General features: G+C 33.8%; 2 protein-coding genes across 3 annotated transcripts; one reads left to right on the forward strand and one right to left on the reverse strand.

Moving 5' to 3' along the window:
* Nucleotides 1-492: 492 nt before the first annotated feature.
* LOC147063394 (uncharacterized) lies at nucleotides 493-9,130 on the forward strand. The gene is made up of 3 exons (XM_085959945.1): nucleotides 493-762; nucleotides 6,186-7,284; nucleotides 8,567-9,130. The coding sequence occupies exons 1-3, from the start codon at nucleotides 583-585 to the stop codon at nucleotides 9,028-9,030; spliced, it is 1,743 nt and encodes a 580-aa protein (XP_085816071.1). The 5' UTR covers nucleotides 493-582; the 3' UTR covers nucleotides 9,031-9,130.
* A 623-nt stretch (nucleotides 9,131-9,753) lies between these two features.
* LOC147063395 (U3 small nucleolar RNA-associated protein 6 homolog) lies at nucleotides 9,754-27,847 on the reverse strand. 2 transcript variants are annotated; one of them, XM_085959946.1, is made up of 9 exons: nucleotides 27,734-27,847; nucleotides 26,044-26,155; nucleotides 24,410-24,722; nucleotides 23,024-23,212; nucleotides 22,102-22,305; nucleotides 21,057-21,170; nucleotides 15,185-15,394; nucleotides 12,286-12,471; nucleotides 9,754-10,215 (listed from the first exon to the last, which is right to left on the reverse strand). In XM_085959946.1, the coding sequence occupies exons 2-9, from the start codon at nucleotides 26,133-26,135 to the stop codon at nucleotides 9,799-9,801; spliced, it is 1,725 nt and encodes a 574-aa protein (XP_085816072.1). In that variant the 5' UTR covers nucleotides 26,136-26,155; nucleotides 27,734-27,847; the 3' UTR covers nucleotides 9,754-9,798. The 2 variants fall into 2 exon arrangements, with proteins under 2 accessions (XP_085816072.1, XP_085816073.1); XM_085959947.1 differs by lacking the exon at nucleotides 26,044-26,155.
* Nucleotides 27,848-27,879: the final 32 nt, after the last annotated feature.

Raw genomic sequence — 27,879 nt, forward strand, 5'->3', positions numbered from 1 at the left:
TATTTTCGTAAGAATAGTTATGTAAGCTAATTAAAAGACTGGAATGAGGAAAAATAAATTAATGAATTTTCAATTTTAATAAACTACCTAGGTAGGTAACGTTGTAAATTCATATCGAGACATTAATATTAAAAAAAATGGTACCTATTTTTTCAAATTTTTTTATTATGCATTCACATTCTAGTTAAAAATAGTACATATTTTATATTGCAGGAAACGTTATTTTAGTCGCATATGAAAATAATTATTTTTGCATAATATTATCATTTACATTTTTTTTATACTTATTTCAGTTCAAAATTTATGTTCAGCTTATGTACAATTTAATTTAATATTAAAAATATATAAATAATGATAATTTGGAATCTCTTTGTAATTATTATTGTCTAATTCTAATAATACTAGACATTGTCAGCAATTTAATTTATAGGGATTATAGGTAGATACATACTTTATGTATTGACTTAAGTATATTAGTCTATGGTATTGACTATTGACATCTGTTCTGTCAAACTGTTGAGTTTGTAGTAATATCGTTTAGTTTCTCTATTTATGTGGTTTTCCCAAACAATAATATAATAAATGGAGGCAAACGCATCAATCAATGACAGTAGTCGTACTTCTAAAAGATTTAATTTAAATGAGATTTGCCGTGCCTGCATGGGATCACACGGAAAAATGGAGTCAATCTTTTCACACTACGGATTGAACCGAAAAACTAATTATATTAAGGAAATGTTGATGTCTTTAGCGCCTATTGAGGTTCGTTTAATTTGCATATTTACATACAAATATAATAAAAAAACTATCGACTGAGGGTAAATGATGGAAATTGAATCAAAATTCTAATGTATAAGGTAAATGTACCAGTAGTTGACCATTTAAGAAAAAAAATCAACAAAAATAACGATTAACGTTTAGTATTACACCGAATGTTGGCAAAGCAAGTCTACTCATAATGGATCAAATGTCTTAATTAATATGACAAGACAAAAATTAAGAAAGGGTCTGTTACAAAAAAATTGTGTTCAATTTTTCAACACCATGTTTTTGTTCCAATAGTTGACCATCCAAAAAAATGAAAGTTCCAGTAGTTGACCACTATATGTTTCAGTAGTTGACCATGTCTAATCAGGGGTTCCAGTAGTTGACCACTATATTTTTCAGTAGTTGACCATGTCTAATCAGAAGGCTTTATGGCAAATCTGTCATCAGAGTTGCCTCAGGGCTTCCTGTCAGACCACTCTAGCCCATAGCTACTTGAATCAACTTGGTAGCAATGGGCGGTTCAGTAACAAGTTACATAGGAGAGGATTTTGTTTGACAGCCAATCATCAGCTTTGTTCGGGTAACAAAAGGTGCAAAATTAGTTACTTCAAACTAAAAATACAAAAATATATTTATTTTAGCAACTAAGTACATACATACTACATAGTAACGCATAGGCTCAGTACTTACCAAAATAAAACTTAACATAAAAATCCTTAGATATTCCAAATAAAGTCCGATTCCGGAACTAAATAAACATTACGAGTTTTGCTTACTTGCGTCGGGTCATTTATGTGGGATACTACCGCCTTCCATTCATAGCTAAGTACATCCGGTCGCTCTGGCCATTTTTCATAGTCTCCCGCAATTTTGCATCGATGAAATAGTAGCTTTTACTTAAGAAATATGGACGATTTTCCCCGGGAAGTATTATAATATAATGTTCATTAATGACTTTCATAACGGGCAGCCATCGAGTTTTAGACTTAAAGCTTTCATCACTAGACTTATGCCATTCACTCTCCGCTGAGTCTGAAATGTCAACACTTGGGTTAGAAGACTCGGAAGAAAAACGCATTTTCTTCTTGACTGCTTTCAATTCCCCCATTTTTTTTCTTCCTTTGCTTGCTCATTTAGTTCTTTCTTTTTTTGCCTCTCTGCAGCTCGTTCTTTTTTCAACCGTTCCATTTCTTCTTTCTTCCTCTTTTTGTTTAGGAAATACTCCTGTCAAGGTTTGCCGGAAACACTGGTGGGGGTTTTTTCCCTTTTTTGCTTTCTTCTTGAATTTTTCTTTTCCTTCACCGGGGAAGAAAAATGTCTCTTGAATGGACTACGAATATTTGATGGACCAGCCACGGGTTCACTGGCGATTGGAGACGAATCACCATCACAAGTCGTTAGACCAGCCACAGGTGCCCTAGCGATTGGAGATGAAACATCATAATAATTCATAGTATTCCAGGTGGTCAAAGACATCATACCATCGGATTCCTCTTCTTGCAATGCCTCATCGATGAGTCTGACCGGGTCAGGTGGAGTGATATTTTCCAACTCATTTTTTACTTTTCGTCACAGGTGCGAACAGTGACTTATCATCTTTATCAGGTTCGTTGTTTTTGCGGAATGATTCAAGATTTTCCTCATCAATGTTTTTACTCAGGAACTCTCTCTAAATACCGCTTGGGTTCCTCTGATGTAACCATTGAAGGCACACTTTATGATTCTCCTGGTATTGTTACAGCTTAACACGTTGATCGCCATGGGGGTCACCGGTGACCGGCATTGGATTACGTTCAGGGGGCCATGGGGGTCACCGGTGACCGGCAAAGAAGACCTGCCTTAGAGTTGTTCTACAGCGCCGGCGGGCACGCGCGCAGTGCATTTTTCGATACGCGGTGACCGGCATGGCCCTTCTGTATATAACTGCCACTTGGCCTGAAAATATGTCTTCCCAGTCACAAAATATAGGCTCACTAATGTAAAGAATGTACATAATGAAAAAAAAAGTTTTCCTTTTAAATTGTAAATGTGTTTTTGTTGATATAAAAATAAAAATTAAATAGATTATAAAATGTAAGTTATAAAAAATATGTAAATAATAAAAAAATAGAATAAAAAAAATGATTATAAGGTATGTATACATATATTTCCAGTTTATGTGTATCCAGATATTATACTACCCAATTTGAAAACTTTTATTCCGTATTTGTGCCTTTTCTGTTTATTATACTATCTAAATCTAAATATAATTCGACCGCGAAATGGCACCATGCTCTCATCAACACATATGGACAGGTGACCGGCGAAGTGGCCGGCCCGGCGCAATAGAATAAATTAACTTGTTGGCGCCGCGACGGACACATGTGGCCGGCACATCATAAAAACCAATATTTACGTAAAAAAATCATCAAAATGAAAAAAAAACATTATATTCTTTCATTACCTATCAAATAATACCTTAGAGACAAATAATCATTTTTTAACTATTTTATGTAAAACTAGTTGGCGATCAATCTGTTAAGGGCACCATGGACAAAGTCCACATTTTCGGAAATTTCTTGAGGAATTCTTTTGTACTTGTAGAGGACTGTCGTTGGTGTGACAGCCCCACCGACACTCCCTGTTACTATGACGGTTATGCATTCTTTATCGTCGGCATTTACCTGCTGGTACACTGTCTCGATTTCTTTTTTGGCTAAGACCCTGCTCCCCTAGGGGCGGCAGGTTATATAAAAGTATGGTGAAGCAGGCAGGTTATATAAAAAAGTATGGTGAGGTAGGCTGATAGACAATTTGCGGCAAAGCTAACGTTAACATTATTAATTATATGGGTACGTTATAATGACCAAAGTAAATCCTCCGTGATGCCCTGCATTTATTTTATCGCGTCGCTATTTCTCGTAAGTTGTCGGCTATTGTTGGCCTGCTTCATTCAGTTGCTATATATTCAGGGCTATAATTCAAGAAATTTTTGTTTTCCGAAAAAATAAAGTTGACGCCTAGGTCATCTACTGGACAGAACCACCCTAGACACTTCTAATTAATAAATAATCATCGTTCCATACTTATGAATGTAAAAATTGTTCAAAACTAAGTGAAATAATTTTATTTAATTTATCTAGTAGTTGACCACCCTGGTCAACTACTGAAAAAGTATTAAAAAAAGTTTGAGTAGTTGACCCCCCCACAAACTTGCTTCCTTGTAAATATAACTTAAAAATTACAAATGATATCGATACTTCAATATTATGACTGCCCGTAATACATTAACTTGATATTATGAAGTCAAAAACATTAAATTGCCATATGCTTACATCCACTGATATCCTTAACAATTTACTTAAGAAATTAAAAATAAAATGCTTACGGCGTGATGTGTTGTTTTCAAATAGCTGCTATGACGCTACTATGACATATGGTAATGTGTTAGTTCCTCAATCCGACCACAGATGGCTTCACTTGTCTCAACTTTACAATTTAGAGCAATCCTGTGTCTAAGTTTCTTATTTTGGGCATTTTATTGAAAAAAGGTCAACTACTGGTACATGGTCAACTACTGGTACATTTACCTTAATGTCCTTTGACTGGAACTTACTTATAAAAAATTAGATTTTAATTAACTATTACACCTATTGAAATCGTTTTTATACCCGAATGAACTACAATTGACTACAATCATTGTATTGTCAATAAACTATCAAGAGAAAGTTGTGAATACATCGTTTTTAAAGGCTGTATGTCTGTCGAAAACTATCATAGTATGGACCCAAGTGTGAACAATATGATAAATACGGATCTCAAAATGAACATTTTTCAAAATTACAAGTCAATTGCAAACTTCAATGGAAAATTTATTGAACATATTTTGTTATATGAAGTTAAATAACAGTAATAATGAACACTACCTACACAGCTACTTAACTTGTTGACTGCGGAGCATTTAATTACTATTTAATTACCGCATTTAAATAACATGCTAATTATATCGAATGCCCAATTAATTAGTGTACAACAGGTGTACCGTCCGCGTGGAAAGGATTAAATTATGTTTGATAAAAATCATCATATTTCGACTGCTAAATTAAAAAGTATGCATATCACTTTTCTTTTTCTTCATGTCTGAATCTTCAGCAGCTACTAGATGTCGCTCCAGTAGTTGACAAAAGCGACTCCGTTTCTTCACCTTGTTGGATCTCGTTGAAAGTTGCATTTCAGTGGGCATGCCTTGCATAAGAACGGGTGTTCAAAGGTTTACAATTCACTGCATCTGCAGGCTGGGTCATCCCGCTTCACCATAATATTGTCTTGTGTGCGCCTTACTTTAGTTCAAAGTCTATTGACGGCTTTCGATACTCGAGACTGGCACCGGGTATCGTTACTTCTGAACCTGCCTATATCTTTCGATAAGGTTTTCAAATTTTTTATAAATACATCAGTGGAGTGAGTGTGGCATCATATCAGTAGAAAAGAATCGAAACTTTTTAATATTATAATGCAATATTTTCTTGAAAAAAGTAATCATGATACATAATACCAAAATAATTATATAGTGCACTATCTACCAAAGTTGGGTACAAAAAGTTTTGAAGATAGCATTGGTCTAATCTCACCGTATTTGATGGTACATAATAATATGCACTTAGCGCCTGTACACGTGCATGGATTTACTTGCACTGATAGTGTGTATTTTAAACTATCACGATAATAATTGTTTACATGTAAAAGTGCTGACTGTCTTGTCAGTCTCATTCTTCAAGCGTAAGCGAGACGCTATGTTGTCATCGTGTGTTGCTATTTGACAGACTCAGACAGATTCGGACATAATCGGTAGACGTCAAAATATTCTGTTTGGTGTAGTTCGTATTTCTTCCGGCAGGTTTGCCACTATTGTTCTACTGCGCATGCGTTATGCAATGAGTCCGATTCCATAAGTTACCTCCCTCGGTTGACTTTTTTGACGGTTGAGAATTTGGTGGTCCGCAGAGTAATTTGAATATATTTGCAATTTTCGTATTTATTAAAAAGTCATTGGAACCAAGAATACGGCTTGTTTTAAACAAGCAGCAACAAAGGTCGCACTGATTATCTTTCTATTAGGTAGGTACCTACCTGTAATTAATCTTTTATGTACCTCTATGTCGACGTAGAATTCATATTAATTTAATAATTGTATTGATTCTTTTTTGATAAAATGAAATTTAAAATGTTTTTTTTTGCATTTTTCGTAATGAATATCTGTGTTCATAAGTGTACAATTTATTATAATTCTTTTATCATTATATTGACATATCGAGTTTTTAACAGTTAGTGTTGAAAAAATACGTGGTAGTGGTCCGCGAGGTCCGAAAGGTTGGGGACCGCTGTTTTAGTATAACAACTTTTCATGTTCCAATATTTCTTTTGTTTTTCAACTTCAGATTGTTGAAGATGATGGGCTGCCTTCTGTTATATGCTCTCAGTGTTTGCAAATTACACAAAGTGCTTTTACTTTCAAACAACAATGCGAGACTTCTGATGCAGAGTTGAGGAGCTATCTGCGCATCCAAGACATTGATTCGGTAAAAGTGAAAGAAGAGACCGTATGTCACGAAGTCGACCAAACGGTAAACCCCGGACAGATGGCATTCGGATTCCTCGAACCCAAAATAGAAATTCAAATAGAAGACAAAAATGGCAACCCGCAAAGTACTGTGACCAAAAATGTAAAGAACAACTGGAAAACTAAAAAATTTAAATTCCCTAAAACGAAACGACACAAAATTCTGGACGATGACAATGTTGAGAATATTGATTTCGAAGAATACGTAGACGATGAGACTAGCCAACCTCTCTTTCCTTGCCCTGAATGTATTCAGTGTTTCACCGAACAGAGAGACTTAAAAAGACATCTAAAAAACGATCACGATAAACAGAAGAATATCAATTCTGTGTTTTGCGATATTTGCAATCAGGTCTTTTCACAGACACAAACATTAGCGAGACACATGAAGATCCACCAAGAAAACCAGAAGAACAAACTGTGCACATTCTGTGGCAAGTGTTTCCTGCGGTCCGACGACTTAAAGAGACATACCAGAATACATACAGGCGAACGGCCTTACTCATGCGATCAGTGTCCGAAACGATACAAGCAATCGTCGGAACTCAAAGAGCACATAAAATCTCATTCCACCGCAAAGCATTACATGTGCACCGAATGCGGCAAAAGCCTAGCGACCCGCAACGGTCTTTACGTTCACATGAAAGTCCATCGGGGGGAAAAGAACCATGAGTGTAAGATCTGCGGAAATAAATATGTTACGACGGGAGAGTTGACATCTCATATCAATCATATACATTCATTTGAGAAGCCATTCGCGTGTACGTACGAAGGTTGCAAACGGGCTTTCGTCACTAAATTATCACTAGAGACGCATTTACGAACACATACAGGGGAAAAACCATATAAATGTTCCATCTGTGATAAGTTTCTTGCAACAGCGTCCTCTTTACATGAGCATAAGAGAACACATACTGGTAAACTTTTTTTTCAACTGCTATTTTTTGTATTTATAATATAATATTACATCTTTATGCCATTTATAAGAGATAAACAAATTTTAAATCTTTGAAGTTGTTTAAAGACTGACAAAAAGAATGTAGCGGGAATACGTAAATTGGAGGTATTTTTTTAATAAATCATGCAAATAATTGTTGCGGTGCATATTATGTCAATGTGATCTTTCACCTTTTTTATTGAACTAACAATATTTTTCTGTGAAAGGTGAAGACAAACTTTTCGTATACGTAATATGAGAGATGTATGTAGTTTCTTTTGTGATTCATCTACTTGAGATGTAACTGTGGCGAAGCTTGGAGGTAGGCTGTTGAGATCTGGCATAAATAGTCCACACTAAACTTTATCTGTTGTACTTACTTATTTGTTTTCATTGAACTAAAAATTGTAGATGGTGTTGGTTAGTCTTTAAAATTCAATTAAAGCCTGCGTAAATTAAGCCATATAGACAAAAAATATTTGTCTACCTATAAAATATCTAAAATCCATGTATGGCGTGAATATGTTGATTGAAAATGATGTGTTGAATATGAGCAGTTATTTTTACATTTGTGTTAAAATAAATGGGAATTTTAATTGAATTTTGAATATTTCAGACGTAAATTGCCGGAAATGAAAATGTAAAACCGAGGATTAAATATACTATGATGTACTAAAACTAAATGAAACTGCAGAAATTACATATATTATATTAATTGAGTTAGCATTTACTTGGTAAAATTCCATTTTACAAAATGATAATATAAATTGTATTCAGTAAATCCTGTAGAATTTAATATAATTTATATCAGTGGTGGCGAACCTATACCACTAGTGACACGCGAGATGACTTTGCATGGCAAGTAAATGTTTTATTTTGAAGAGATAAAATACATATAATAATAAATAACACATCGCATTGAATAAAAAATAGAAGTCAAATGCTCTTTAAGACTAAGCATTACGTTTAATGTAAATATGCAATTGAATAGATCAATCCTCAGGCTTTATGCGTCACATATAATATTATCGCACTAACCTCATCAGGCGGCGGGGGAAGCTGATTTTGATTGATTTACAATGTTGAGACCACTGTAGCGAGAGAATGCCTCATCTGATCATGCCTCATCTGTGTTGGCAAGGAGCTGATTGATGAAAAATAGTTTGATCGCTTTTCTGCCTTTGCGAATCGACCTAATGGTGTGACCAATTTTCTTTCATATCAGTTGCCTGGAACCATTTTAATTGATGATTATTTTACAGGTGAAAAACCCAAAAAGTGCACCGTCTGCGGCAGGAGACTCGGCAATTCTCAAGCATTAAAAAAGCACATGCGAATACACACCGGAGAACGACCGTACCAATGCAAGTTATGCCTTGAAAAATTCATATGCGGCTCTACCCTCAACACGCACATCAAAGTGAAACATATGGAGAAGCAGCACCAGTGTCTGATCTGTCACAAACTGTTTGCCCTCGGCACCAAACTACGACAGCACATGCGTCTCCATACTGATGAAAAACCGTACAGCTGTAACGTGTGCGGAGGTTGTTTCAATCAGAGTGCTAAACTCTACCACCACATGAAGTCACATGATTCGGTGAAGCATACCATTGAAGATAATTTGATTGTTCCCGAGCCCATCATTGAGTCTAGGATAATTGAAGACATTGTCCCCACTGCGCAAATTTCAATGCCTCATATGGTAATATCGCAATATGTCTGATAGCTTTTCATTTGTATGTAAAATATCTTGTATGTTTTGTTTTTTATTTAATGAAATGTGTTGTCGAATGTTGGAAAATATAACATTTGTGCATATGAGAAAAATACTTGTCTTTTATTTTATAAAAAAAATCTTCAGTTCTAAGGTTGAGGTGCACTGGCTATTTTCAGAAATGGAGAAATATTTCGCTGCCTCCGGCTCAAGCAGGTAAACAGGGCATGAGGAAATTACTCAAATCACTTTGCACAGTTCATAGCACACTACAAAACATCTTAATATGTAGTGGATCTGACAAAATTGTTGATGGGTGGTATAGCAAGTCAAATAAAAGATTATTTACAAATAAAATAGTTTTACGTACTTTTCTTTCGAAACACATACATTAATTAAAAGCCATGTGGAGAATAGGTGACCAAGTTAAGTAAATTGGCTCTAAAGTTACTGTTGTCTGGAATATTGGAAACATAATGCTCATGAGGCTTCTACTAGTAAATGATAAAACATCGCATTTATCAATATTGAAGTCGGGTTTCTTATGCCTGCCCGAATCTAATATATTATTATCTATATCAATTTGGAGTTGACAATGGTCGTCAAAGGTGTCAACTTTCACGAATAGTTTCAAGTCATCGGCGAACAATAAAAACATTATTTCACTTACACTGCTATAATCTTCAGCTCCTTACATTATTATCCAAATTGAATAAACAAATGAAAGATTGGTTTAATAAAAAGATTTTATTCGTGAAGTACTACATAATACATTTTTCACTTAAAACTATTTCTCTTGAGACTGTAGGATGTCATAAATTTATCAACGCAATCATTATCGAGGCTGGCACACGCTCTGTTATACAGCGGTCCACACCGTTCTTGTTGGTCGCCGTTCAACTCGAATAGCATGTAATCTAACCAAATTTGTGGATCAATTTGTCCGAATTGTTGCGTTGCCAGCTCGTAGCAATTCCTTATTTGTTTACTGTCACATATTTTCTGTTGTCCCTCAATATCCATCATGGTTTTGTGGAGTTCAATCACAAACGGTGGTATTCTCACCATTGACATGTATTCCGTACGAGCGCTTTGTATTTCCCCCAGCTTGTAAAACATTTTCAAGAATATTGGTTTCAATTGTGCCGCCACCTTTTGGTTTATGCTCAAGCTCTCATAATATAGCTTTTTTAACTGAAAATAAGAATATGATTTTGTAGAATAATTGTTACTCAAAGTTGTCACTTACTACTATTACTTCACCCTGTCACGCCACATCTTGCACCTCCCTGCATGTGAGACTTACGGTGTTTAGATCACTTCTGTAGCACCGCTGTGAGGGTGAGGGAGGTTTGGCCACGGCAACGGAACCCTAGAGGTTGTGCCACAAATGTATGGAGTGTCACACTCTCTGGCTGTATTCAAAATAAATGTGCCAACCACGTGAAGCATCTCCTCGTGATTACTGCAATCACTGAGGGTTGCTGTGTTTGTAATGCGGTCGTACCAATGTACCCCTATATCTGCACCCCTGTAGACATCGATTCTCAAAGCTCAAAAGTCGAGACCTTTGAAGCTTGATAAGATGTCATGTCTCACAGTCATTCAGGGGCACAGGTAACATGCACACGTTGAGAAAAAGTTGTTACCACACATTTCACTTGATACTGGATAATCTGGGCTACATAATATAACCAGAAGGGGTATCATATAAAAAAATATAGCATTTAATGGCCATTTCACAATGTTTTTAGTAGATCTACTTAGGTAAATCAATATCTATAGAGAAAAATGAATATATTTTGTATGTCGGTACATACATACTTTGAAAGACGGTGACTATTGTATCTTATTTTGACATTATGTTATAATAAATTTAATGGATGAAGTACTGTTGATTGCGATTATTGGAGTTTGTTTCATCAATTTAATATGCAGCATACACTCCAGCAGTCCAGAAAACCAGTGGTGTCTGTCAAATACGGTTTATAGAATAATATTAAACAGTCAATTATCAAATTGAAAGATAATTAATCAGACAAAAATGCTAAACTACCGAGAAAACAATAAAACTCAGAACTTTGTTTAAATTTTAACAAATAAATACCAAAAACAATTGAGGCACAGATGACTTTTTTTACTGGTTGGGAATGACATGTTTAACCCTTTTACTCCCATTTGGCCGATATTTCGGCCCACCATACCTATGCGAAAACTCCATCTGGGCCGATCCATCGGCCGAAAATTTGGAACCAAATTTACTATTTTTTCCTGTCATATTTCGTCTGGTGTAGATAAAGCACTATATTCACTGTGTGTTGGGTGTGAGTAACATTTATTTTAGTGTTGGCATTGTTTATAATTATGTCATACCCTAATAACTCACAAGTCATAATTGCTCTGCTGTCGAACTTGAGACCAAAGAAGGTCATAAAAATAATAAAACATTATTTTTATGACACATTTTAAATTCTGATATTTCTTTTAGTTGTTTTATGATTCATATATCACATTACAAAATGAATTTTGTAATTTTTATGAACTGACGGAACAAACAATGGATGCCACTATACTTTTGGTAGGATGGTGAAAAAAATACATGAATAAATATTATTATAAATGATTTAGTGCTTTGAAACTTATTTTTTGAAATTACTTCATTACCATATCAGTTAGTCCTCGATACTGTATCGAATTCTCTTACGATTTCGTGAATTGAATAATATTCTTGAATACCTTGACACTATACGATTTTTTTTGATTACTTTATAAAATTCTATTTCATAGAGAAATAATGATTTTTTTTTTCTGTTACTAGATAAGAATAGATTATATATTATAAAATTTGATATATCAATTATAAATAAAAAAATGTTGTCACACTTGTTTTGTAGTTCTATTTTTTTTATATATTTTATATATATTTTTTTTTATATCAATTATAAATAAAAAAAATGTTGTCACACTTGTTTTGTAGTTCTATTTTTTATATTATATAAATAATGTAGATACATTATTTTTTTCTTTTGTTTTATTGATTTAAACTATCAATATTATTACTTATTATTGCTTTATACGCCATTGAGAACACACAAAAAAAGTTTCAAATTTTTAAAACATGTGTAGAATTATTTATTTAAAAAAAACTAAATCGACGATTTTTTGTCAAAAAACGCTTGGGAGTTTTCACATATGCTAGGCAAAATCAGCTGGGAGTAAAAGGGTTAAAAGTTACCAAATAATTTTAATTATAAATCTTATTACCGCATCTACATCCTTGGTGCTTTCTATGACGATTGACCAAAGAGAAATACCCTTTCCAACTGGTATGGCTTTTTTGGCGTCTTTAAATATTTTTATAAGTTCAATAGGATTATTTTTGGCTCTCTGTAACCTCTCTTCCCATAAGAATTCAGATTCAGGTAGATTTGCAGACGCTTCTTCTAAAAGCTAGAAAGACAATTGAAATTTGACATCACAATAAGGTAGGTACATTAATTTAATAATTAGCACTAATTTGACATATAACAAAAACAATATAGAAATCATAATGCATTAGGCCCTTTTCCCACGGAGCAACTGAAATCCGACGGAACTGAAACTAAAATTCAAACCAGTATCTAATGTATTTTAAGGTGACGCATCAGTGAAACGCCAAATAATTTTCAACTGTACGCGCGACGAAATTTTGGACTCGCTGCCATTCAGTGAGAGAATGTTGACCCAGGAATACGTCACTTTGCTGCGTGATGGCGATGGGTCAATTAATTCTAAAATCGTGTAAAGATGACTAAAAACGTTACCCATTTACTTTAAAAAGAAAACATGTCAATGAATATATCATTATTGTTACTAATAGAACAATAAACAGAACATAAAATGGACGTATGTTGGATTTATATGACAAATAATATTTCGTTTGACAGGCGTCATTTTCACCCGCCACCCGCAATCCGCGCATCGCCTAGAAACGATCTTTTTAGACCGTGCCTCAACTAATGCATGGCCTTAATGGCGGCTCACTGACGGCGAGACTGGAATCTCTCAGTTTCACAACAATCGCGAAGAGACGCGACATGCTAGTCGCAGTCTCTCGAGTTTCCAGTCACCGTAAAACAGTGGTACCAACAACATTAGATTCGGTGAAAAATCATATTTTCTTACCAAAATTGGTAGCACTGCGTAACAAGCGTCATGCTATAACAACCCAAGACGTCAAAAGTACAAGATAAGCAAAATTGAAACAACCTAATTGTATTCGATTAAACACAGCAGCGCGCGCGTTTGTCTGGTTTTTGTACAAAATAGCTGATGGTCCAGTTTGACAGTTTGAGGTTATGTGATTATTATTTCAAGTGGGTTTCAGTATTGTGCAAAGCATCACATTGGTCAATTTATGAGTTCCATCACCAACCAGTTCCGTCAGATTTCAGTTGCGCCGTGGGAGGAGGGCCTTAGAGTTGCCAATAGAATGAAAATTCAAATGAAAGATTGACCTATTATAATATTATGTCGCTTTAGCATGCCAGCGACTACAAGAGGCAAACTTACCAATACCTGTAATAATTACATTGAATACCTTCATACAATCTGTTCTATTAACTGTGTTATTACATTACTAGGTTTAGGACGTCCTAAGCCTATACACGTGTATATCAGTGGCGAAGGGTGGAGGTAGGCTGTAAAGATTCGCTATAAATAGTGCACACTAAACTTTTTTAGTCATATGTATTTGTTTTTATTGAACTAAGACTACAATTATTTACAGATGGTATTAGTTAGTTTTTAAAAATCAATTAAACCCTGCCTTAACGAAACCATAATTATTTTGGTCTAATTTGGGCAATACGACAAAATTGTGCACACTTTTTCATTCATAGTTATTTGTTTTCGTTGGATTAAAAATACACATTACACATATTGTTGGTTAATTTTTTTAATTCGTTAAGCCCTGACTAACCAAACTATATTTTATAGATAGACATGTATTTTTTGATTATTATCTATTATGGCTTGGTTTCTCAGGGTTTATTTGAATTTTAAAAACTAACCAACACTATCTGTAAATTGTAGTCTTATTTCAATGAAAACAAATACGTATGTCTGAAAAAGTTTAATGTGCACTGTTTATGGCAGATCTTAACAGCCTACCTCCACCCTTCGCCACTGGTATATATAATGTGCCAAATGGTTTCTAAAAATTTTAAGGAATGAGTGAAATTGGTAGACACTCATATCACTGAGCAGTACATAATCAAAGAGTTAAATCAGGAAACACAAAAATAATGGGAAGTGCATTACTTTCTGGGTAAGGCTGAGTAACAGGGTTTAAACCTTCTTTTTTTTAACCATGTCTGATCCTAAAAAGATTATGGGCCTCCAAAGCGTGGAGGTTTGTATTAACAGATTTATGTTTTCACGAGAAATATATGTTGGCCACTTGCTCAACCTATTAGGTCCATACCCTTGACTCCAAACACACCTGGGACTGAGACTAAACTTTGTCAGTCAAAAGTTTACTTTAGTTTAGTTTCATTGAACTAAGACTACAATGTGTAGATAGTGTTTTGTTAGTTTTTTAAATTCAATTAAACCCTGCCTAATCCAATCCATAGTAGATAATAGTCGAGAAATATTTGTTTATCTATAAAATATCTAAAATTATGCCATTAAACCATACATCATTTTAGATATTGTATAAATAAACAAATATTTTTTGACTATTATCTACTATGGATTGGATTAAGCAGGGTTTAATTGAATTTAAAAAACTAACCAACACAATAATATTATGCAATTTGTATTCTTAGTTCAATGAAAAAAAATAAGTATGGCTGACAAATTGTGCACTATTTTTATGGAATCTCCACTAATAAGGTTTGAATTTTAGCGAACACCAACTGCAATGCGTACCTTGTGGATATTCTTTATCACATTCATTTTTCAAAACTAACCATCAAGATCTGCAATTTGTTTTCTTATTTCAAAGCAGTATGTCTGACAAAGTTTAGTGTGCATTATTTATGTAGGATCTCCACAGCCTACCTCCACCCTTCGCCGCGGCGATCCAAACTGGAGACTGTTGCTTGTTTTGTCATGCATCTTACCAATTTTTATTATCACCAATATTAATATAATATATATTATATTTCAATGAACTTACTATAGATACATCATCTCCGCTGGTTTCCATGTCAGAGTATAATAAGTCCAATAGTAGTTTGTAGTGCTGCTCGGTGAGCTGTCCCGCCATATGGCCTTTGGTTAGTACTCTAGTTAAAATTTGCAATTTAGTAGCAGTGTCATAAGAATCACCAACGCTGAGTTGAATGGCACTACTTATGTAACTGCTGAACACTTCGCGACTGTCAATCTGAAAGAGAAATATCTTTTTGCAAATAATCTACGTAAACGTGGTCACAAAAAGCTTTACAAAATTTTAGTATCAGTAATAGTTAAGGGTGGTTGGCTTGCAAACGATTGCCGGGCGACTTATGTATCGGCTTATAATGTCGTGGGTCCCAGGTTCGAATCCTGGGTCTGACAAATACACATATTGTTTTTACCCAGGGTTCGAACCTAGCTAGGACCCATGACATTATAAACCGACGATTATATAAACATTGCATTTGTATGGTTTTTTACCAGTATGTTTGATTTTTTAGATGTTCTCGAAGCAAGCATTTAAGGCGATACATCAGTGAAACGGCAAATAATTTTCAACTATAGGCGCGACGAAATTTAGGACTCGCTGCCATTCGGAGAGAGAACGTCGACCTGGGAACACGTCAATTTGTTTCGTGACGGCGTCGGGGGTATTAACTCTTAAATCGTGTAAAGATGACTAAAAACCATGGGCGGCTGGCTCCTTGGGTCAAATAGTCAATGACCTCCCAAAAATAAATATCTTACAATCTATATACATTATACAATGTCAATTATCTCCTATATATTATTATCCTACGCCTTTTTCCGTTTCACCTTAGGCATTTATTAGTAATTATTTAACTCAAGTAAAACATATATTGAGGTAAGAACCTATTTCATTGAATAATAAAAACAATATTACTCTTCACATCACAAGTGACAAGATTTATATGAATTGTGTATTGCCTGAACTCGTTGATCCTAGACTAACACGGTCGATGGATATAAGAAACCCTCAATATAATAATTATCAAGTTAACAATTAATATCTATCAATATAATAATATCAATTATCAATTAATCGCTATCAATAGAAAAGAAAATAAAATTATAAAAAAAAACAATTTATAATAGTTATTCTAATACATTGCATACCGTTAAACCAATACACTAATTAAGGAACCAATTATTAATTTTCAATACACTAATGTTCCGAAATCCTCCGCGGCGACCAAAACGTACTGCTGTCAAATACATGCTATTATAATAATTGTTTCTTAAATCATAATTGTTGTGTACTGAATTTTAAAAAAAAAACGTTCCTCGACAAATATTCATTGAATTGCTTTCTTTTATGAGTCATTTTTTTATAATTTAATAAAAACGCAATAATAACAGAAATCTTTCATGCCATCTTGTGAATGTTTTAAACTTATAATTTGTAATGTTAGCTTATGAAAATGAATAAAATTATATTTGTTTACACTTTCGTGTTTTTTAGTATTAGATTTTTTTTTGAAAAATATTTGCACTGAATTTGAACCTAAATATGATAGGTTCAAGAAAAGGTGTCACTTCACAAATTCAGCATATCAATAATATGAGGTTCTTATTTAGAGGTCTACTATTTTTATTCTTATAATTTATTCTACCGACTACAAAAATGTTTATAAAATTTGTTAGGAAAAAAATATTATTAATTCAACACTTTTAAAACCTCTGATTTCGTATCTACTATGTGAGAAGCAGAGCGAAGTTTGTTTTTATTTTTCATGGCTCTTAAGTCAAATTTGATTCTTGCAAATAAACCCATATGCCTTAAATAGTATTAAGTACAACAGTTATTAGGTGTATAAATAGACACACAAAGTTTGGTTTTTGACCTAATTTACAAAAAATTATAAAGTGTTGGGTGCAATTTCGGTTAACGATGAGTTGACAACGTGAAAAATGGACATTTTTTAAGGGTAAGTAATCTACCTATAACAATTTCTAGCACTTCTTCTATAATGTATAAAAAGCTAATTTGCAATATGTCTTTTAAGTACACAACGAAAAGGCAAATTAAAATAATATATTCAAAATTGACCTACCCCGTTGTCAGGCTTAAGGCCGCTATTGCTAAAAACGTTACCCATTTACTTTAAAAAGAAAACATGTGAATGAATATATTATTATTGTTACTAATAGAACAATAAACAGAACATTAAATGGACGCATTTTTGATTTATATGACAAATTATATTTCGTTTGACATGAGTCGTTTGCATCCGCGGCCCGCAATCCGCGCATCGCCTAGCCACGATCTTTTTAGACCGTGCCTCAACTGAGGTATAGCCTTAATTCACCAAATATTTACTGGTACATAGGTATGTATTATTTAATTTGAATTAGTTTTTTTCGCGCAATGTTTCAGATTCCAACAATCTTAGAATTTTTTAAATCTGACAAAGTTCTCCATAACGTTTTTATTTTCATATTGTAAAATTAATTTGTAAATGTTTTCATTTGAGAAATGTTCAGTTTTTTTGATAGAGATCGATCAATCAGTGATTTTTCTAATATGCATTAAAGCTAGACATGTTACTTATTGTTTTAGTTCTTGTCATAGTTTTAATTACAAAATGCTCAATCTATCTAAAATCTGATAAGTCTGATCTACGTTTTGGGACAAAATTTGCAATGTTTTTTACGATTACAACCGCGATCGACCTGTTGGCCATACCTGATATATGACTTAATTCCATATTAACACTATGCGGTCCGCGAATTTTTGCGACGTACCTACACCAATATCCGGTATTTTTAAATGAAAATCAACAAATTTCGATCACGAAGTTAAAAATGCTATAACTTTTGAACCTATTGATATATTTCAATAAAATTTTCAGAAAATACTTAAAATATATCAATGCATCAAATTGTGTCATTTATTTAACACTTGTCAACCCCTGGCCCGCGTTCCATAAAGGTAAAGTATATAATTTGTAAATTTTCGTAAATTGTTTATTATATGTTATTAGATTAGTTCAATTTGTTAAATATAATGTAAAGGAAACAGCCTATTGATATAAAGCAATCACAATATATTATTTTTAATTAAAAAATGTAATAAAATATTCAAATACAAAATGTTTTACACCGCTATAGAATACGTATCAATTCATTTTTAGCGCTACTACTCATATCTCTGATTATCAAATATAATAAAATAACAAAGACTTCACACAAACTGTGAGTGTTTAAAAATAAATGCACATTCATTCCCGAACGAATACTTATTTAGTGATTTATTGGTTTTACGAGTTTTATGGCTGAGGCCTAGCGATAGAGGCAGTGCGCAGTGGCGTGCATATTTTCGCGTAAATTTAATTAAATAAAATGCACGCATATACATTCCAACCGCTTATTACAATTTGGTATTTTTGTAGGAATCGAGACAATCCAATAACAGTGCAGAGGCGTGCGTAAAAAAATCATATAACAAAATCTAAGAGCAATAAATTGTAAAACAAACATCCATATTCCACAAAAATATTTGAATCAACACTCAATCTTATGGATACCTTTAGATAACTGGCTAGGCATGAAATAATTATTGGCACATAATAATATAGTGTACGAGTAGATTTAAAACAAATTAAACACTAAAACTGAAATTATTTGAAATAGTTTATAAAACTATGAATGTAAATGAACTAACAACTAATACACTTTTTTAAATGATACGAAAAAAAGCAATTACCAATATGTAGATGTAGAGGTACTTTACACTCTTTGGACATGTAAATAGGTTCTTTTCGAAGTTTATGTGAGGAACACACTTTACACTTTCTTCTTAAACGTTTATTAGTTGCGGAAATCCCCGGAAATATTTGATGTTGTTTTACACTGCCAGAGAGTCTTTGTAATGAAGTAGGTGAACTGGTTTTATGGGTTGAATCTGTATCAGAAGATGTAGAAGATGCATGCGTTTCCGCAACATCAATTGATTCAGATGTCTGTATATCCTCGATCCAAACTTTATGTTCAACAAAAAATCGTGAAATTTCATTTTTCATTATTAGTGAAATGTAAATAACGCAATATTTGAAAAACCGCTTACGTGGAATAAGTGGATTTGTCGGCCAATAAGAATGAGTCGCTTTTCTGACAATGCCCATTATTATCACCAAACCGAACCACTTTTTCAACTCCGACATGGTTATGTCCACACATTTTTTAGATTTAGCTTTAGGACTTAAATTATCAGTGTCAAATGTTACTCTTGATAATCCTTCAAATGGCTTGTTCTCTCTCGGCGGATCATCATCGTTCCATCATTGTCGGCCTCAGTTTCTGAATCCTCAGAATCACTCGCGAAATATGTTGTACGTGGGCGTGTTCTCAAAGGAGCAAATGAGTCTGTTTCAATATCACTAAAATCTCCGATATCTTCACAGTCACTGGGAATATCTGACATAACAATCCGCATAGTTTTCCTCTAAAAACGATTGGTCCTCCATTTTAAAAAGTTTTTTTGGAGATAAAACTAATAAAAAATATATATCCTAGCTAAAATATACTTAGATTAATTATTTTTTCAATGAAATTAGTGCAACAAATATAAATAATAATAGCTATTATTTATGCAGTTACACAAGCAATAACCTCCCGAAAAAAGCGAACGAAAATAACGCGATACAAGTTCACATTTATAACTGTTCTCATTTTCAAGTTAAAATTTCTATCATGGATGATGAAGCATGGTGGACGTTTCATGGGTAGTAAACCATTAAAGACAAAATATCAAATAGCACGCAATTTCATAGCTAAAAATCGCGTTCATTTTTTTTAAAAAAGAATGCAGGTTCATAAATGGTTGACTGCCACTGAAAAGGGTCGACAATTAAATTTCGAAGTTGAAGTGACGACACTGGAATATAACATTGAGTGTTTATTACCTTTTTTTGTTTATGTCTCGTGATTCACCCGCCTAGAAACGGGCTTGTAACTAATTAAAAAAATGGTATAGGTACAAAAAAATACTGAATGGTATTACGTCCGCCATCTCTGCAAAAACACTGAAATATTTTTTTTTCCATCGTGATTTTACTTCTTGCACATGTCATTCAACCATCTGTCGATAGATCTTGCAACCAAATATTAAATTTAATATTTATTTTTCACAGTAAAGATATGCGTAAGTTAAAACGCCACGTCGGCGTCACCGGACCGTAACGTTCGGCTCGCTAAGGACGCCAATGTGGCGTTCCCGGACCGTAAAGTGTTAAGAAGCCATTTGATGATTCACATCGTACCCAATCATTCCGGGATATCCTGTCTGGCATTTTCCCTCATCATCATCATACTGTCATAAAAAGTTAAAACTGCACAGATTCGGCAACTTCATGAATTTATTGGGTATAATAATTTATGGAATTGACTGTTTCACTGAATCTAAATTATGCTGAAATAGTTGCAGTTTTGACAAGTGTTATATATGTTTACTTAATACAAATGAATCCGCAATTCGAAATAAATTACAGCTAATTTGAACGATTAATAATTTGTCCACAAGTCCTTTATTTGAGCTTCAATTTTATATATTGGGTGCAAATATTATGTACTATGCAGTTAGCTAGTTTATGCTAGTTTGCTAATACATTAATGACATGGATTTGAAACTTTGAGTTTAAACAGTAGTTGATTGAAAACCGGCATGTAACTTGCCGCAGCTATGGGTTTTGAACCCGTGACCCTATCTATGTTCAGCAGTTAGAATGTCAATCTCTACAACATATTGGGTGGAAAGGAAATGAACAATTAGCTTGTCAGACCAGATAAATTAACTATTACCTCTTAATCAGTAAGATAAATAAATGTCTCGTAATCAAATAATTACTTACCTTAATGTGTGCTGTTTCGAAAACATTAAAATAATTGGCAACATTTTTAGGGCACTTAATGGCGAAAGTTTCATCCTTCAGTGATCTCCAGTCAAAACCATCTACTTTCAGATCCTGAAGAAAAACACATTATTTTTCAACATAATAATAACTTAATAATTTAGTCATATCAGAGTGATCGTCTCTGAACCCATGGGTGTAGGTTCGTGTCTCACATCTGACAATAGTCAAATATTGTTTTTTTTCTTTCGATTAGTGTTTCATTCAGAATCAGGACCCAATGGATTGGGATCGAATGAATGCTTAAAAATCAGTCCTCGTATAAAATATAATAATATAACCTTCATCATATGGCATAAAAATAGTAATTAATCTTTTTATCGATTTAATAGTGGTGCTTCGCCTTCCTGGCTGCCTATGCCCACCCGCCCCTGACCCCAACAAAATAAAGCAATGTTTAATATTTGCATTATTACGAAAAGTAGATTAACATTCATATATTTTAACCCGGAAATCGTCCATGGGGAACCTGTTAGTGAATGTTTCAGATCATTAAGAGTAGATTATAATTACCTATATAAAACTTTTGATACATTTATATTTTTACATAATTGATCAAAAATCAACATAATATTTCTGCATAATAAGTAATGTGTAAGGTGTTTAGTTTCAAAATAGAGGACCTGTACTATCTAAAGGGATAGAGCTAATCAGACTAAGCTGACTGGCTGTTAGAGTTGTGAGTAAAAATTACGGATTTAACATGGGGATAAACCCTAATTTGTCTACATAACGCTTGCGACATCTAGTCAATGGGCAGCGCCATCTGTGGGTCTCTTTTCGAAGTCATGCCCCTACAATTTATATTATAAATCGTGCGCGCATACGTATATAGCTTGCATGCGAATATTAAATCTCCATTAAACACAACACACTTATAATCTGAAAAAAATGGTTGATTAGTGACATTCTATGCATCTGAGCCTTGAGCTATCAATTATGAGCTATCAATTAATAATATTCTCAATAATAAATATAATACTACCTGTAGTTCGCAGAGGGCAATAAATTCCCAAGCTTCTTTTTTAGTGCTATGTTTGTCCCATAGTTCAGTATACAGTTTGGATTGTAGCTCCGTGGCAAATGGAAAGTCATTAACTACTGAACACAATTTAACCACCAAATTTACATCAGTTATACGCTTCAGCCCGCTGTCTACAATTATTTCTGCTCTCTTTAACTGTGTATCCTGAAATAATATAGAATTAATTACACACCCGGAATTCGTTCAAAATCTTACTAATGTAAAGATCAAATATTAAGAAATGCCTTTTTGGGAAGTCTGAACAATCTATCGATGTTGTAGAAAAGTTTTCCCGGCCATGTCCAATCCTAATAAGATCATATGGGCCACCACAGAGCGGAGGTTTGTATTAACAGATTTTGTTTTTACAAGAAATAGATGTCAGCTACTTGCTCAACCTATTAGGTCCATACTCTTGACTCACACACAAATTGAAAAACAATATGTGTACTTGCCAGACCCAGGATTCAAACCTGGGACCATTAAATCTACAATTTTATTTTATAAATATGTCGGTAGAATTGCAGTATTTAAAAGCAAGCAAAATTGCGCCACAGGCCGAACCTGGGACCGACGAAGCTTAAGCCGCGCGGCCATCGTGGGTAGAAAATTAATACATAATATATTATGCAATCATTATGCCATTTCCTTTTTCATCCTTGATATCAACATTTCATGATTGTAAAATAAAACTTCTAAAAAATGTAAAAAATAAAACGTTATTATTGTAAACATAGTCATTTATAATTTAGAATTAAGTATATTTGGTACAATTAATAGATGTGGTTATAGCACCATTTAAAATTATTCTTTTCTTTATTGATTGATCTGTTGATTGAAAAACTCCGCTATAATAACATTGTTATCAACAAAAATAACATACCCTTTTTTCATCAGTCAATTTATCAGCCATCAACAGTTCAATTCTCAATGCATCCACGTATAGTTCAAGTGATTCAGGGTGTCGATGAAGACCCTTCAAAATAAACTTCCTCGCCGTATCAATACTGTTTAATTCTTCATATTCCCATCGGCAAGCTATCTGCCATACTTTCGGTTTATCCCCATGAACCTAAAGAAATGTTATTTCAGAATGAAACTAGACTCCGATTTCTATAAGCTGGCGTACACGTCATCGTGTCGCTAGCGTCGTATTGACGATGGAGTTGGCGGGGGGCAGACATAATGGAGTGTTAAGATGCTGAAGCGGGGGGAATTTAGTTCCACTAGTTCATACAAAAACCGTGATGACGTGTACGCCAGCTTATAGAAATCGAACTCTACAATCATTATTAAATCAGATAAAATTTGGACAGAAATGACTCATTATTATAATATTTGATTAGGCATTGAAATTGAATAACTCTGTCTACAATGAAAACTAATTGAAAAAGTACAGGTATCACTCGCTCATCGCAACCCCCGAGTGCGAATTCGTTATATCACGATCTATTTTTAATAATTATTTTGTCCTGCATTTATTTTGACATGTACCACATGTCAGGAATCGTCATAATAGCGCCTCACGTGCATGGATTTACTTCCAGCAATAGTGTGTATTTTAAACTATCGCGATAATAACTGTTTGCACGTAAAAGTGCTGACTACCTCGCCAATCTCATTCTTTAAGAGTAAGCGAGACGCTATGTTGTCATTTTATAGTACTATTTGACAGGTTGTGGAAGTTGGTTAACCTCAAAATGAGTAGTTCATTTTTTTACTGGCAGGTTCGCCACTATCGTCTATTGCGTAGGCGCAGATATAGAACAAATCCCAACCGCTGCGAGAAAATTCAGAAGCTTCCGAAGTTCTTGTTATGACCGTGATAATACGTACTGTCAGAAGTAAATCCATGCACGTGTAAACATGGTTTCATGAATAGAATCACGCGCGTACAATCAGGTTATTTGACAGTTATCGACAAATGTTACATAGGTGGAGATAGGCCAGGCAGGTTAAGCTACGTCGATTCCTTTTTTACAACGCAGAACCAAATTGATGTTTTTTCTTGTTTATTACAAAATTATATTACTTTCATTTTATATATAATGTATATTCTGTTTTTAATTTTGTTCAGTTGATTAATAAAATATTCTTATATTTTAAATTGATTTGATTTTCAAATGAACGTTGATTGTAAAACTTTGCTTATCGCGATCGTGTCCAAAACATACCCCCCGCGATCAATGGGTACCTGTACTGTTATAAATAATACTTGAGAAGAGTATTTTTAACATGACTGTTTAAAAGGTGGGAAGTATTTTTGTACCTGAAGCATCTGCTCTAGATATGTTGTGATGGACTTTTCGAAACCAATGTTTTTACAAAATTTGATGTAATTCAGCCAGATTTCCAAGTCTCCAGAGAACCGAAACACCAACTCCCTATAAATTTTGTTGACTCTCTTGCATATTGCGTATTCAATATTATTCTTTTTGTCACCCACTAATCTCTTTTCTCTGCGATTATGAATGTCTTTTATTAATAAGCATTCATAAGCAATATATTTCAAATAATCTTCTTTACATCTTGTTTGTCTATGTATTTTATACTCGAAATCAGTTCTCTTCTTTGATATTTCTCTGTAAATATAATTATAGTTAAATTATTTAAATATGCTGGCTAAGTCATGACAAATACTGTTGAATAAAATATGAGGACGGTTAGGTCTCAACACAAATACATGATCCAAATTAATTGCAAATGACGATGTTATGGATAGGTCCTGTTATAGAAGTTATAACGGGTGCCAATAGAAGTTATCTCCCAGCTGCATTAGGAAATAAAATCAACATTATCCCAAAACTGTAAATAAGCTGCGAGGTGATACACACACCCCAAGACTGGAGAATACAATTTATATTAGTTTTGCTCAAAATTTTGATGATTATAAATAAAATTCGAAAAAACATTGGCAATGCAATATTTCTCCATGCCACAAGAGCACTTGAGGACAACTCGTATTAGCAGTAATTTTAAGTAGGTTAGACTATGCATTGTGTAATTTATATGTAACCTTTTTACTACCTGGCAAATTTATTAGGCGTGTAGGCATAGCTAGCTATTTCTGGACTAAATCACTTTAGAATAACTTAAGAGTGGGCATAATAGGCGCAATGTGATTCATATTTCAGTCGAAGAGAGTCTACAGAGCGAGTAGCACGTCATTTTAAATCAAATTTACAACAAAATCCTTGGTAATCGAAGATTTTATTTTAAAAATTATTTATACGACAATGACAAAAAGTCGCGAGTTAACTGTGGCTTTCTTCTTTCAGATCTTTGGAGAGTTAACTCGCTCATGGCACACTCCAGGTTGTTAGTTATGTCATGAGGAGTGAATCAAAATAGTATGCTCAAAAGTGCCTAAAGTATAAAATGCGTTACTAATGCTCACATATGCATGTGAAACGTGGAATAAATAATGAAGAATAACTCAACTTATCATGGAAAGGTGGGGCACAAGGATAACAAAAGAAACCAGTTCATAAGGAAACAATATATGAGTGAAAAATATTGCCAAATTGCTGAAAGAACTATAGGATAACTGGATAACACATCACTCGGCAAGCGGATAACTGCTGGGAAAATGTTGTAATACCGCAGTACCCATGAGATACTAAACGGTCACAGCACCACAATGAGAAAAGGAAGTTACAGTCACATCAAGTTTTACCTGAAATATTTTTTTCTAAAAAGCATTCGCATTATATTCTAGCTCTAAAAAAATACTCCAAAAATATGTATCATCAAAGGATCTGGTAAGATGTTGTTATACAGGAAATGGAAAAAAAAAACATGAGATACATCGAGCATGTCCTGGATAAAAGATTTTTTTCCAATTTTTTATTGTATTTAATTTTGCATTTCAATTCTCATATTACATTTGAGGCCATGTTATACCTTATCTCTTCATCATCATAGAGGTCTATTCTTTTCATTTGCTCCAATTCGGATATCATATCCTGCACCCGTTGATTGACAAACTCCGCCATGATTGCAAAATGTTGTCACGCTAAAACAAAATACATTTTTTTTCTTGACATAATAATTTCACCGCTGATGGCGCAGCTGTTGTGCCCTCATTAGTTGGCCGTTCGATATAATTAGAATTTATTTAAATGTGGTAATTAAATGCTCCACGGTGAAAGGGTTAACTTCAAATAGGCTTGGATATTCTATCTACTATCTATACAGTATCAAAACCGAAAGTGATCTACCAGACTGACTCTACAATTGTCATTCTGCAACTTTAAGAAACATATTATATTTGGCTGTAGACACTGAGACGTTAAAAATTAAATAACGACATTTGTTTTCCAACATAAAGTGCAAAGAAATACTCAATTTCCCATTTGTCATGAAAATTATAAGGTTTGGTCTTCTTTCGGCCACTCGTATACATTCCATCATTAAACTACAGTCGAACTAGGTTATTACAAGAATGATGGGACCGACTGAATTTGCTCGTTATATCAGAGAATAGGTATTTTTAAATGAGCGGTCACGTTAGGGTAGGTTTGGTTAGGTTAACCTAACAAATAATCTAGTATATCGGCTATTTTCAAAATGTGTTTGCCGCTGTATTCCACATAACCGAAGTTGTTTATTGTAATGAACGCTGGTAGTCCGCCCGTTCGATACATACCTACTTATCAATACTTTTTTTCGTTTTAATTTTCCTTCCTGCACCTTGCTGATATAATTATGTAACGCGATATCTAACAAAAAATCATAAATCTACTTTAATTTTAACAGAGGTCACAAAAATGTTTGCGCAACGTCACCGCTCGCGAAACCGCGGTTGGGTATCACTGCTCTAAGTGGACAATAATCTAACAAATAATATAGTAAGAATCCCTACTAGTAAAAGTTACAGAATACACATAAGAAAAGGTTGCCGATTCCTATACTAGCACGCCTATTGTAGGCTTTCTTGTTTAGTTGAGGGCTACATCCCGCTGCTTCCCGTTTTCACCCGACTGTGTCTGGTATAACCGTAATGTACCAAAATAACTTCATTAGGTAGCATTTGCAGGGATATTATTTCGGTGGATTTTTTTTTGGTGATTTTATAGTCCTCCATGTCGTTTTCGTAATCGGGGTCTTATGAGACCAAAAACCAATCCAAATTGTGCCGCAGATGTCTTGAGATTTTATAATTTTATTTTACGAAAACAGTTTATGCCATGTAAACAATTATAATAAATACCCTTTTCTGTTGGTGTGTAGACTTTTCGATCCAATAATTATTGTTGATTGAAAATTTGAAATTTTCATACATTTTGATGTATCAGTATCACAGACTTAGATTATATTAGGTAATATCAGGTTGGGGTAGGTTAGATTAGATTTGGTTTGGTCTAAAAAGAAAGTTATAAAATCTCATGACATCATCTGCAGCACATTTACCGCAAACCAAAGCCTAACATAACCTACTTACTGTAACCCAAAAATATTGAAATAAAAGTTATCTAAAATGTATGAATCTAATTTAGTTAACCCATTTAATGTTAACTATAACCTAGTATGACAGGTAATTTGACCTCAAACATCGTCATAAGTTTAGAAAATTAACAAGTATAATACTAACCCTTTCTGAAAATCTTTGTCCAAGCAAACAAGTATCAATAATAGATTATTGTTTTGTCAGCAAAACAACGTCCGAAACCTCGTGTATTTGACAACTTGACAACTAGATTTGATTAGTCCATATTAGTCTATGCATAGTCTATGATT

This window comes from Rhyacophila brunnea, unplaced genomic scaffold, assembly GCF_057557595.1.
Source record: "Rhyacophila brunnea isolate RB1 unplaced genomic scaffold, BYU_Rbru_1.0 scaffold_9, whole genome shotgun sequence".
In the NCBI taxonomy this organism is placed as follows: Eukaryota; Metazoa; Arthropoda; class Insecta; order Trichoptera; family Rhyacophilidae; genus Rhyacophila; species Rhyacophila brunnea.

Bases quoted from the DNA above. Each gene is read 5' to 3' on its own strand.
- LOC147063394 (XM_085959945.1), top strand. From the start codon at position 583: ATGGAGGCAAACGCATCAATCAATGACAGTAGTCGTACTTCTAAAAGA. The intron at 763-6,185 runs GTTCGTTTAATT...TTTCAACTTCAG, and splicing joins TGTCTTTAGCGCCTATTGAG to ATTGTTGAAGATGATGGGCT. The intron at 7,285-8,566 runs GTAAACTTTTTT...ATTATTTTACAG, and splicing joins GCATAAGAGAACACATACTG to GTGAAAAACCCAAAAAGTGC.
- LOC147063395 (XM_085959946.1), bottom strand. From the start codon at position 26,135: ATGGCGGAGTTTGTCAATCAACGGGTGCAGGATATGATATCCGAATTG. The intron at 24,723-26,043 runs GTATAACATGGC...TTATATTTACAG, and splicing joins TATGATGATGAAGAGATAAG to AGAAATATCAAAGAAGAGAA. The intron at 12,472-15,184 runs GTAAGTTCATTG...TTGTCTTTCTAG, and splicing joins GCGGAGATGATGTATCTATA to CTTTTAGAAGAAGCGTCTGC.